The sequence below is a fragment of the Phytophthora parasitica genome (genome assembly GCF_000247585.1).
Source record: "Phytophthora parasitica INRA-310 unplaced genomic scaffold supercont2.21, whole genome shotgun sequence".
Classification (NCBI taxonomy): Eukaryota; Oomycota; class Peronosporomycetes; order Peronosporales; family Peronosporaceae; genus Phytophthora; species Phytophthora nicotianae.
Genome location: NW_008649007.1, coordinates 854683 through 865980, shown reverse-complemented (window position 1 = coordinate 865980; position 11298 = coordinate 854683). Strand labels below are relative to the sequence as shown.

Sequence of the window (11298 nt, the reverse complement as noted above, 5' to 3'; positions counted from 1 at the left end):
TGAACTCGTACTTCTACATCTGACGCATACTTCTTAGTATGACGCGTACTTTTCAGTATGAATCTTCACTCTCCAATAAATATCCGCGACAAAGTTTTAAAATAAAAATATGTTTTTAAATAATATTGTCAAAAAATGCGTAGGAAACTTCGTGATCCTGATTGATCAAATAACAGGAAACAACATCAGAATGTTGTTCGAGAACAAGGAAGTTACTTCCGAATTGAGCTCATACAAACTCTTAATACAGAGTTAGTGCTTCCTCCTATCGAAACAACGTCTGGGAGCACGAAAAAATTGATTTATAGGGTTAGGTGTATTTCTTTACAAATAAAAAGATAAGTGACTGTACGGGCTAGTATTCGGATGTTGTTTCAGGAAGAGTAAGCTCTACTTCCTCAGCGCAAGGTGCTGTGTGACCCCGTCACATATTATGCCCAGTCGCGCCAATCAAAAACGCGTCAGGGGCCCTGAAGGCATGCCTTCAGAGCTCTTTCCACAATTTTCCTAAATGCAGCAGATCACGGTGAGCATGTTCATCATTTCTTACTCTCCACTGGCAAATATAATAGAACCTGAATTACGGAGGATAAAACAAACCTCCAGATTAATGGCCATGGAAACGCTCCATATCTTCCTAGTAGCATACGTTGATCAACAACGCATCAACTTGATGCCTTTTAAAAAAGTTTGAGCAAGAAGCGCGCCTCAGGAGCTTTCCCATAATCTGAACTCGCGTTCACGGAATAATACAAATTATGAATTTACCTCGTAAATAAAAGAAACGGAGAAGTAGATAATTATGACCGAGGTTAAGTTTCTCTAGCTGGCAAACACACTCAAACGCGCAGTAAACTCAGACACTCAGACACTCAGACACTCAGGTAGGTAGTCTGGAGAAGACTAATTGAGACACAGAGACTTAAGCATACCGGTAGTTACATAACGCTTCCCAAAGCGTGTCATCAATAGTACCTACCGCTTGACGACTCAGTGAGAGCGCTGGTATCATCATCGTAGATTTATTTGCCTGGGGTCACCTCCGGCGCGGAAGCTTCACGCCTGCATCAAGTAAAACGTAGCGGAGACCGATGTGGTGCACTGCAGTTGAAGTGTGCCGCCGTTCAGACGACGAGCCAAGTCTATGCATATAAAACCTGTCTAACAGCATGGTCGGATGATCTGAACTTCAGGCGCAAGAATCAGCGGGAGTGTCTCAGCTAGCATAACCTGTGCTACGTCATATCCGCTTACGGCAACAGCACTGCATCACCAGCTCATGTATATGGCCACATTTACACAGATCACAGACCTTTGCCCGTTTTGATGCTCACCCGCCGCTATACCTTCACCGGGACATGGAGGGCGACATGTGTGAGCCGACTGAAGCCATCTAAGTTGAGTTGTTGTCGTCAAGTGGCCACGGCCCAACGGCGGCCCAGAACAGCATCAGGTCGCAATGTGATAGGGGAAGGCTTCGAGAAGACAGGATGGGCGGTATACTGTCGTTAGTATTCATCTGACAGGTCATCCCTCCCACATGGCACAAAACGCGGGTCCCTCTAAACAGTGGCCGGAACGACAACTTTAGACCAACTTACTTGCTGTTTGTATGCATCTGTCTCTTTTCTGGGTATTGTTGGGTGGGTCTGTGCGTCTGCCGCTCACAAAGCGCCTCAAAAATCGATTCCTCCACGTCGACCACAGGTTCGCGCACGCAGCGGATTTAGGCAGCGGCAGCGTTTGGTTGTCGCCCTCTCCGTTCGGCCCCTTCATCGGCGTCCTCGCACTCGGTCTGCACCTTGCCCACAGCAGTTGAAAAATCCTAAAAAGGTGAGTGCGTCATCACCTCTCGTCGAAACATCGACATATGCGTTAGGGTTATCGGCTTCCTTGGCAAAGTTTTTTTTTCGCTTTTCACTATTTGCTGAGACGCCTTTTGCCATCGTTTGCCATCGTTTGCCATCGTCTTCCAGGGTGTTTTGTTTTTCGCTTGTGCGACGGAGCGCGCGAATTGGAGACAAGAAGCGTCGCAGTAACGGCAACAAGAGTGCGGGAATCCGCCGTTTGACCCGTTTTAGACACTCAAAGTGGCATAGGAACGTGGCAGTCCGCAACTTTCACGACCCAGACACGACACGATGGTTATGCGTCACGACAGCAGCAAGCAGCAGGCTCCAGCTCCCATAGCGACGCGCGCTTTCTCCTTCAAAGACGCCGTGGTGCGTTCCCCGCCCAAGTCGCTACCTCTGCCATCAAAAGACCAACCTGTACAGCCGTCGCCCAAGGCGAGAAACGACAAAAAGCCACAACAGGCGTCCGGATCCCGTCAAATCCGATCGCGAAGTATCACGAAAATCGTCGAGAGTTCGAGCTTTAAGAAACGCTGCGAGGCGCTCAAGTCGCATCCTGGACGTAAACATCACGACTCAAAGGGGGAAAGTGCCACTACACCGCTCAGTTCCCCCAGAGCGAAGCAAGAGACGAAGAAACTCACGCCATTGGAGGAATTATGTGAACGTGAAAAACTGCTCCACAACTCGAGTGACAGTTTTAAAGCACGCAAACGTATCAATCGATCGACGAGCTGCTCCTCTTCTTCTCCGTTGCGTAAAGCGACCTCGTCGTCGGACAAAGACGATGGGTCGAGCCAGGACCGAGTGCTGCTACGTCGAGCCTCGTTGCCATTAGGATCTCCGTCTGATTCTGATACACAGAGCTCCTCTTGTGACAGTAGCCCAGTTAAAGCCAAGAAAACGGACAAGAAAGAATCAATATCGGCTCCATTAAGCGGCCAAGACTCGGACGTAAGTGAGTTGTCGCACGAGCTGGCAGTTAACTGCTCTACAACGAGGAGAAACCACTCTCGGAAGGTGTTTGAGAGCGACGACGACTTCTTGGACTGCGACGACACTAACAGCGAGTCCACAGCCGAGTCTTCGTGTCCGAGTCCTCGTCACAGCCCACTGGCCCATCGGAGTGACGTGAACGAGATGGAAGTGTGCCAGAAACCGGATGAATTATCCAGTATTTTGCCAAACTGTGAAGAAGAGGACGAAGAAGAGGACGAAGAAGCCTACATGCTTCTGGACAGGATCAACAATTTATCAGCGGAGTTTGTGGCCAATCGCGAGTACGAAGAATCCAACGCCTTGTCGTGGTCGGTACAGCACGCAGCTCAGCAAGGCGTGATTTCCACGCAATTGCAGCAGAATTTATTCTCGAATATCTGCGAAGGGTATCTGGACGAAGCTCGGGATGTGTTGTACCATAAATGCCACTTGATTCCTGCAGTCGGGAGTGTTGTGGAGAGCCCGATGCAGCCGATTATGGACCCAGGAGCCTTGCAGTCTTTTGTGGACTATGTGGACTGCATCTCGCCAACTGACGCCGCGGAAGCGCGTATGCATAAGCTGCAAGTGTTGAAACAACTGTCGGATTTACTGACCAAGTGGGTAAAGATGGTGGGACGTGAGCGGGAGTTGAGTGAAGAGCATATCGCATTGACGAAGGGCTCTCTCTTCCTCGCTGGATCCTATCGGCTAGGGTTGGATGACCCCAACTCGGACATCGATGCTGTGTGTGTGGCGCCATGGCATGTGACTCACGACGATTTCTTCGGCTCGTTCTGTCGACTACTGGAGCAGACACCGGGAGTTTCTCAGCTTGCGCCTGTGCCCAGTGCCTACGTGCCGCTCATTTCGCTATCGTTCCTGGGAGTTCGCATGGATTTGCTCTTCGCGCGGTTGCCAGTGTCCAGTGTGGAGCCCAACCAGAACATTGACTCCGATCACATGCTGGTTGGGGTACATGAGACTTCGATGAAGGCTCTAAATGCTCCTCGGGTCAGCTCTATGCTGCTGTGCTTGGTACCGAGGCGTCGGGAGTATCGGATAGTGTTGCGAGCTGTACGTGCATGGGCGCGCCGTCGCGGTATTTACTCGGCCAAACTGGGTTATTTGGGTGGTATTAGCTGGGCGATCCTGGTGGCGTTTGTGTGCCAACTGTACCCGAACGCAGAGCCTGCGAAGATCTTTGTGCGGTTCTTCCAAGTGCTTTCCGAGTGGCAGTGGCCACAGCCTGTGATGCTCAACATGATCTACGACGCTGGACTAGGATTCGACATGTGGGATCCCCGTCAGAGCGTCTTCGATCGATCGCACATCATGCCGATCATCACCCCGGCATATCCGCACATGAACTCTTCAGTCCAAGTCTCCCAGCCAACGTTCTCTGTGATATACGAGGAATTATGGCGCGCACGATACTTGGCTGAGATCGCTGTGGGTATTTCCAAGCCTTTTCCTACGGCTGCTCCGTCACCAGAGAGCTCCGAGTCGGATCTAAAGGCTGCAGTGGTGTGTATGGCTACGTCAATGCCCTCGTTCGACCAGCCGTTGAACGCAGTTCAGTCGACAGCGGGCGAGACGGCGGTAGGTGAAGCAGGTGCTTGGGACAAGCTCTTCCAGCCGTCGAACTTCTTCATCCGATACAGTTCGTACATGGTGTTTAACTTCCAGGCTGACACGGAGAGCGCTATGCACAAGTGGGGCAAATTTGTGCAGTCACGATTACGGAAGTTGGTGGACAATTTGCATCACGTATCGCCTGTCTCAAGGGTTCATGCATTCCCCTGTTATTTCCCGCATACTAGTGACTCTGAGCGCGATGGACCGGGTTCATGTATGTTCATTGGAATTGAGTTCCACTGCCGTCGACATCAAACTATTCAGCCCAAGGATGACCCGGAGGTGAAAAAGACGTTGGAGCAGACCATTCGGTTTTTCTTAGCGACAGATTTGCAGCAGATGGAGGACAAACAGCCAGATATGACTGCTGACGCCAAGGTTTTGAGCTGGGAAGAGCTGCCCGACTTCGTTTTCCAGTCAGGACGTAGCAGTGCCGACCTGGAGCGTGCAAAGTACACGGACGATCTGGAAAAGATGGGCTTTTCACAAGGCAACACGCCGTCGTTCCGCCCACCTTACTATGTGAACAGTTACAACCGCAACGGCAAATGGCGCAGTGGTGGGCCGCGCAAGTACGCGGGAGGCCAAAGGAAGCGCCGTGATTTCCGGAATGCACCACGATCATATCCAGGCACTCAGGCTGGATGAATGAATATTATATGAGCTGGTTCTGCAGGATTGGAGAGCGAGCTTATTACGTCGAGATGAGTCGCCACCGACGTATGTATGCATCTTGCGAGTATGCAACGACAAGTGTTTAGTTGTTGGCTTGTAGCTCGGAAGATGGTGGCGAGTGTTGCGACGGCGAAGAAGTCTGAACGTGACGGCAAGGGACGCACAAGGGACAAGGCCACGTGAACTTGTACGGTGGTCGGCTTTTGCAGTGCTTTAGCACTGCAGCGAAGAGCATATTGCAGCACAGACCGTCATCATTGTAAATTATGACTAGATGTGGCGTCACCTAAGCGATGCACAGGAAAACGTGAGAAAATTTGACAGAAAAAACAAAAGATAATGCAAACATCAGAAAAATTATAAAAACTGCTCGAGTACCAGGGATTGAACGCCTCAAACATCATTGTAGTTGCCTCTGCCACTTGATTGGTAATCGTAACATCTGCTTACAGTTGCAGACAGATCATCGATTTAAGATCGAGTTGTGCTTGCAGCCTTCGAAACTCGAGCTGGATTGCACTGCAAAATATCCGTCACCCCGAGATTCTTCGTTGAGAGGCACGGTCTCTGGATACAGTTGCCATTGAACCTGCTGCTTTGCAAGCGAACAACACCATCAGTAAGGTTACTGGCAGCCTGCTGTCACAGCCGATAATTGCCCACCTGTTTGTTATCTAAGTACTCGATAGGGGGGGGGGCACTTCTTTTCAACGAATGCTTCTTGTTTTACTCACAAAACTTTACGAAATATATCCGTGGATAATAGAAGCTCGATACCTTATTAATCACTGCTGCTTGGTCTCCGTTGAAGTTTGGGCTGAGTGTACAAAAGACAGACAAGCTCAATCCCGAGATTTTAATCGATCGATTCATGTCGAAGCAAGTCGAACAGCGCACCCGAAATGTATCAAGTTCGTGGCGTCGCATGGCCAAATGCCCAGGTGTTTCTCCAGGGATGAACGATGATCACCTGCCTCCTATACTCAAACCAAGGCTCTTCATTGTGCGACTTGGGTTGCATCCTAGACAAACGCTGCCTCTGGCTCTTCCATCAGCGACCAGGAGTGCTTCTGCTCGACCTCTTCGTCATGGCAAGTTGTCATTTCTCAATTTCCGTCGCCACAGCAAGATCGACCAACTTTCGTGGGCTCTCAATCAAGAATGAAGGTGATCCCGAGCGTCCTGGCCTTCAGTGCATTTGTCACTGCCCTCGTCTTCATCCCACAGACTTCTCATGCTCAAGATGTCATTGAAGCTGAACCGGGTACCGCACTGTTCGAGCAGTTCCGTCCGGTTTACCACTTTGCTCCCCGTGAAAAGTGGATGAACGACCCGTGCGCACCGTACTACGACGAGGCCACAGGTTTGTATCACATGTTCTACCAGTCGAACCCAAATTCAACGATCTGGGGCAACATGACCTGGGGCCACGCCGTGTCAAAGGACCAGGTGACTTGGGAGGATTATCCAGATGCGCTCCACCCGTTCGAGGACAAGTGGGACAACCTCGGTGTGTTCTCGGGCTTTGCGATGAACAATGCCATCGACGGCAAGCAAACCGTGTTCTACACGGGTGTCACTGCTCTCCCCATTTCGTGGAAGAAGGAGTATCTCTTTGGTGAGCATGTCGTGTACGCTACCACGGACGATGGCGGAAAGACCTGGCAGAAGGGCAGCGAGCCTTTGATCGAGCTGCCGCCGCAGGGTCTTAACGTGACCGGCTGGCGTGACCCGATGCCGTTCCACTCGAAGTCGCTTGACGCTCACTTCGGCTACGACGCCTCAAACGGCAGCAACTACATTCTAGTCGCTGGTGGCATCCACGATGTCGGTCCGCGTATTTTCCTGTACCATGCTGAAGACTACGTCAACTGGGAGTACCAGGGCTACCTACTCGCCCAGGAAAAGAACACCACGTTCTCTCCCTACAGCGCGAACTGGGGCTACAACTTCGAGACTACTATCTACCGTGAGATGACAGATGAGGACGGTGAGCTCCACAACGTGATGCTGTTCGCCGCGGAGGGTGATCCGAACCGGTACCCGATGTGGGCCACAGGTTCATTTTCCGGTGGTGGCTGCGGCGTGGAGGTCGATCCTGAGGCGGGACTATTCACGCCTCTGATGGTGGGCGTGTCGGACCGTAGCGACTGGTACGCCAACAGCATCTACACCGACAAGGACGGGAAGGACGTCCTGATCGGCTGGATCACCGAGGACAACAACTTCACCACGGGACAGCCTCAGGGATGGGACGGTATCCTGTCGGTGCCCCGCGAGGTAGGTATCACCATTGTGCGTGATATCTATGACGTCGACGAGCACCTGGTCGGTAAGGGTGACTGGATCGTGTCCGACTCGAAGGACGTGTCGTGTGGTGACGGCACGACCAAGCAGAGCAAGACCATTAAGACGCTCGGCGTTAAGCCGCTGAGTGACCTGCAGCTGCTCCGTAACGAGAACGCGATCGAGCAGGTAGCGAGCGTGTCGGTGAACGGTTCGTCGCAGGTGCTGAACTCGACGGGTGCTTCGTTCGAGCTGATCGCTGAGGTGTCGGACTTCGAGCGCGGCAGCAAGGTGGGCTTCGAGGTTCGCCGCAGCTCGGCTGGCGATGAGGTGACGACCATCGTGTACGATGACGCGGAGAAGAAGGTGATCATTGACCGTTCGAAGAGCTCCAACACCGAGTGTACCGTGTTCAAGGACAACGGCGTCAAGCCGATTTCGGACTCTGTGTGGGGATATTTCTACCTGTATGACCTGTTCACGGGTGCTTCTCAGAACGACGTGTGCGAGGCCACCCGCGAGAAGCTGAGCTTCCACGTGTTTGTGGATGTGTCTAGTGTGGAAGTGTTTGTGAACGGCCGCTTCTCGCTGTCGGCCCGCGTGTACCCGTGCGCCACCCAGACGAAGTCGGACGGCATTGCTCTGACGGCTTCTGGTAACTCTACGTTCGAGAATGTGCAGGTGTGGACGGAACCTAAGCACGCTTGGGCCGAGACGCGCACGGTGACCGCCCTCTAAGCAGATTGAGATGAATAGGCATGTCTTAAAAATAAAGTAAAAAGAAGCATGACTACAGAATAATCCCCTCATGACTCATGTGACCCCTTGGAGGAATTTCCTTAATTCAGTACTAACGGATTCCTACGAATTGTGAATCACAATTTGTGATCGACAAAATAGTAGTATCACACTGCCAGATGCAGCCAGCACACGTGTTGGTTGCGGGCTACACAGATCGTGCGCATGCTGGCTGCTCTGGCATGCGATCTGCGGCAGACTCTGCCACACTCTGCACAGATAGTGGGACGTGGCTACGGACCATCCATTCCGCAGCCGCGTCCCCGAAATTTAGCCAATGAGCTGATGCCCCTGGTAGCGAGGAGCAGTCAGCTCATTCAGCAATTTCCATTCTAAGCGTCAAACGCCTGGGCGCGACGTGCCTCGGCCGTGATTCCCGGCACGGCGGCGCCCGTGCGCCATGGACACCGAGCAGCTCGACATGCAGACTACCACTACGTTCTACCTGGACATGCAGACTACCACTGCGTTTTACCTGGACATGCTGACTACTACTACGTACCTCGACAGGCAGTTCTTCATCGGGATTCACCGGCAGCGTGCTGAGCTTGTGTGGAGCAAGTTGAAGGGTTTCCGCCCTGTACTGCTGTTGCGGATGGCTTGGTGTGTTGCTGTGCGGTTCAACGGTTGAAGCTTACACGAACGGCAAGAGGTGCAACAGGAACAAGCGTTTTATTACTTATGAAGAAAATATATGCTTTCTTGAGCCTGTTTATACTTGTTTCTTCTTCTGTAGCTTCAGCTTCCACATAGGCGCGCCCCACTCGGTGCCGTTGGCGTCTTCTGTACATGCGTATTTCGTTTGAAGAAAACGCTCACTACCGGCTCCCAGGTTGGCTCCCAGGAGGTTAGGAATTGAACGCGCCCATTGATTCGACGATCCGCCAGGATGGTCCGCATTTGATGTCTCCGCAGGTCGGTACCAGTTGGTAGGACCCATTCCGCCTCACCAGCGTCGTCCCCCAAAGCAGCTGCCTCAATGAGGCGGGACTTAGTGATGCGAGATTTGGGCACAGCATCCAGCAGCCGCTTGATTGCCTCTGCGGTTGATGCATTACCTTGTTGAAGATGAACCCATGTTCTCAGGTAACGAGCCGCAGCTTCATCGAGGCGCCCCCAACCGCGGGCGCGAAGGTGTGCTTGGCACCACTTGAAGAAGGCTGGGAAGGCAGTAGGTAGGGCAGTGTCGGTGCTGAGGCGGCTTGCCATGGTGGAAGTGATAAGAAGAATGAAAAACACATTGAGCACATATATAATTGAAGTTGAACGTGAATCTATTATTAATCAGAAAAAAAAATAGACAGGAAGTTCGATTTTCTTTCTTTAGCAAGAAACGACTGTACATGTAGCTACCGGTTTTCATTCCATATTTAATGCATATCGGTTTGACAATGGGCGACCAGCAGGAACTCGGGCACTGGTAGTACTAGAGCGGCGACAGTTCCTGGATACAGATCGATTAACTAGAGTCCGTTTACCGTCCAAGCCTGTGTAGCTCTTAATCTGCAGAGCAAAAAGCACATGAATGCAGACAGGAAACTTGAAGTTGTACTTGCATCTACATGAATTCGTACTCAAATCCACGTTCCAGCCACCCTAACCACGTCTGGGTTGGGGGAAACAAGTAGAAACTCGATACTGGATCGGCTCGCAGTTATGTCCACAAGAAGATCGCGGCGGTGAAAATCCTTAACCCTTGTATTTAACTGTTGGGTGGCCTCAGGGGATTCCTTGAAGATTCTTGGAGTCACTGACTGATGTCCGCAACAATCCGCCAGCAACTGGATCAGCGTCCCGATCTTATGTTTGGCCCGCAGTGTGTAGTCACGCTTGATCAAATGGTTAAACTGTTCCACCGGATTGTTTGTGGTGGCGTATCCACTAGGTGTATAAAAGCATTGCCATCGCCAAAACGCGCTCGTCACCCACGTGCGTTCGAAATAGACTCGGAACCATACCATCTGCTCTTCGTCTGACCAACTCGTTAGAATCGTTTTCACTTGTTCGTCATAGACATCTTGGCTAGCCGCAAAATGCAGGTCGTAAACGTCCGCCATCACCTGGTCACGTAATCGATCAGGTACACTCACCAGTTTTTCGTGAACTTTGGCCATCACGTGATAAAAGAAATTAAGTACACGAATTCTCAATCCGCACCGAAGACGCGTACCTCTGCGTTCTGTTGAGCAGCTTCAGCATCGACCATGACGAACTTGACCACCAGTTGACGCCCACCCGACACTGAAGCAAAAATCCTGCGCAGTTCAGTCAGCACCGTCACGTAAATGTCCTCCAAGCGTTGCGACGTAATGAAAAGTGCTATGAGGTGAAATGAGCGACACTTGTCAGAGATCCCACACACGATGACAGGATACCCGACTTGGTTCAACTTGAAGGTGGCATCCACGTGGAAAACGAACGACTCCGGGTCGCGAGCCGCATTCAGTAAAAGACGTTTAGTTGTCAGCCCAACTAAATATGGTTTTTCGTCATAGCCGTTCCCCCCATCTGGTTTGCCGCGGCCATCACGTTTCCAACCAAACGAAAATGGGTTCGTGTCCGAGACGGTCGAACCATACGCCAGCTGATGGATTTGGCTCAGGATTTCGCCATAGTCGTCATTGCGGTGGAGATTCTTCTTCGAATAGCTGCTGACGAACCATTGCACCTGACGCAGCGTCGGCAACCCCGACTCAGTAAATCCAAATCGTCGAGCCATTCCATTGCGAATTCGAGAGGGCTTGAGGCCTTGCGTCACCATTTCACGACCGTAATCCTTCAGACGTGGAGTCAACTTGACCTTTTGGGGCTCCTTCACCAGCGTCTCATGAGCACCAGTCTCCATGATCGTCACGCGGTTAAGTCCTTGATACGTGATAGCCTTCCCCTACCATGGGCACGCGTCATACGGTGCTGCTGCCTTGCATGTTTCATAGGAACATCTTAACAGTTGGTACCGCATCTTGTGTGGCTTGGTCAGCGCACACACGACGCATGGAACCAACTGACTCTTGACGATGATGAACACCCTCATGTCTTCCATGAGCAGTTGGGAGTCCTCTCGAGCCAT

At 51.6% G+C, this 11298-nt stretch overlaps 5 protein-coding genes across 5 annotated transcripts; 3 read left to right on the top strand and 2 right to left on the bottom strand.

Annotated features, from left to right (window-relative positions):
• The first annotated feature begins 1259 nt into the window (after positions 1–1259).
• PPTG_09935 (hypothetical protein) lies at positions 1260–5540 on the top strand. Its single transcript, XM_008905720.1, has 2 exons — positions 1260–1833; positions 1977–5540. Exon 2 carries the CDS (start codon positions 2142–2144, stop codon positions 5115–5117), a length of 2976 nt encoding a protein of 991 aa, XP_008903968.1. The 5' UTR covers positions 1260–1833; positions 1977–2141; the 3' UTR covers positions 5118–5540.
• A 765-nt stretch (positions 5541–6305) lies between these two features.
• Positions 6306–8221, top strand: PPTG_09934 (hypothetical protein; the record flags this gene model as incomplete). Its single annotated transcript, XM_008905719.1, has 1 exon — positions 6306–8221. The coding sequence occupies one exon, from the start codon at positions 6306–6308 to the stop codon at positions 8166–8168; it is 1863 nt and encodes a 620-aa protein (XP_008903967.1). The 3' UTR covers positions 8169–8221.
• Positions 8222–8628: 407 nt separating this feature from the next.
• Positions 8629–8859, top strand: PPTG_22714 (hypothetical protein; the record flags this gene model as incomplete). Its single annotated transcript, XM_008905835.1, has 1 exon — positions 8629–8859. The coding sequence occupies one exon, from the start codon at positions 8629–8631 to the stop codon at positions 8857–8859; it is 231 nt and encodes a 76-aa protein (XP_008904083.1).
• An 81-nt stretch (positions 8860–8940) lies between these two features.
• On the bottom strand, positions 8941–9168 carry PPTG_09933 (hypothetical protein; the record flags this gene model as incomplete). Its single annotated transcript, XM_008905718.1, has 1 exon — positions 8941–9168. One exon carries the CDS (start codon positions 9166–9168, stop codon positions 8941–8943), a length of 228 nt encoding a protein of 75 aa, XP_008903966.1.
• Positions 9169–9802: 634 nt separating this feature from the next.
• On the bottom strand, positions 9803–11224 carry PPTG_22713 (hypothetical protein; the record flags this gene model as incomplete). The annotated part of the gene is made up of 3 exons (XM_008905834.1): positions 9803–10332; positions 10386–11115; positions 11186–11224. 3 exons carry the CDS (start codon positions 11222–11224, stop codon positions 9803–9805), a joined length of 1299 nt encoding a protein of 432 aa, XP_008904082.1.
• Between the last annotated feature and the right edge of the window lie 74 nt (positions 11225–11298).

Bases quoted from the DNA above. Each gene is read 5' to 3' on its own strand.
- PPTG_09935 (XM_008905720.1), top strand. From the start codon at position 2,142: ATGGTTATGCGTCACGACAGCAGCAAGCAGCAGGCTCCAGCTCCCATA.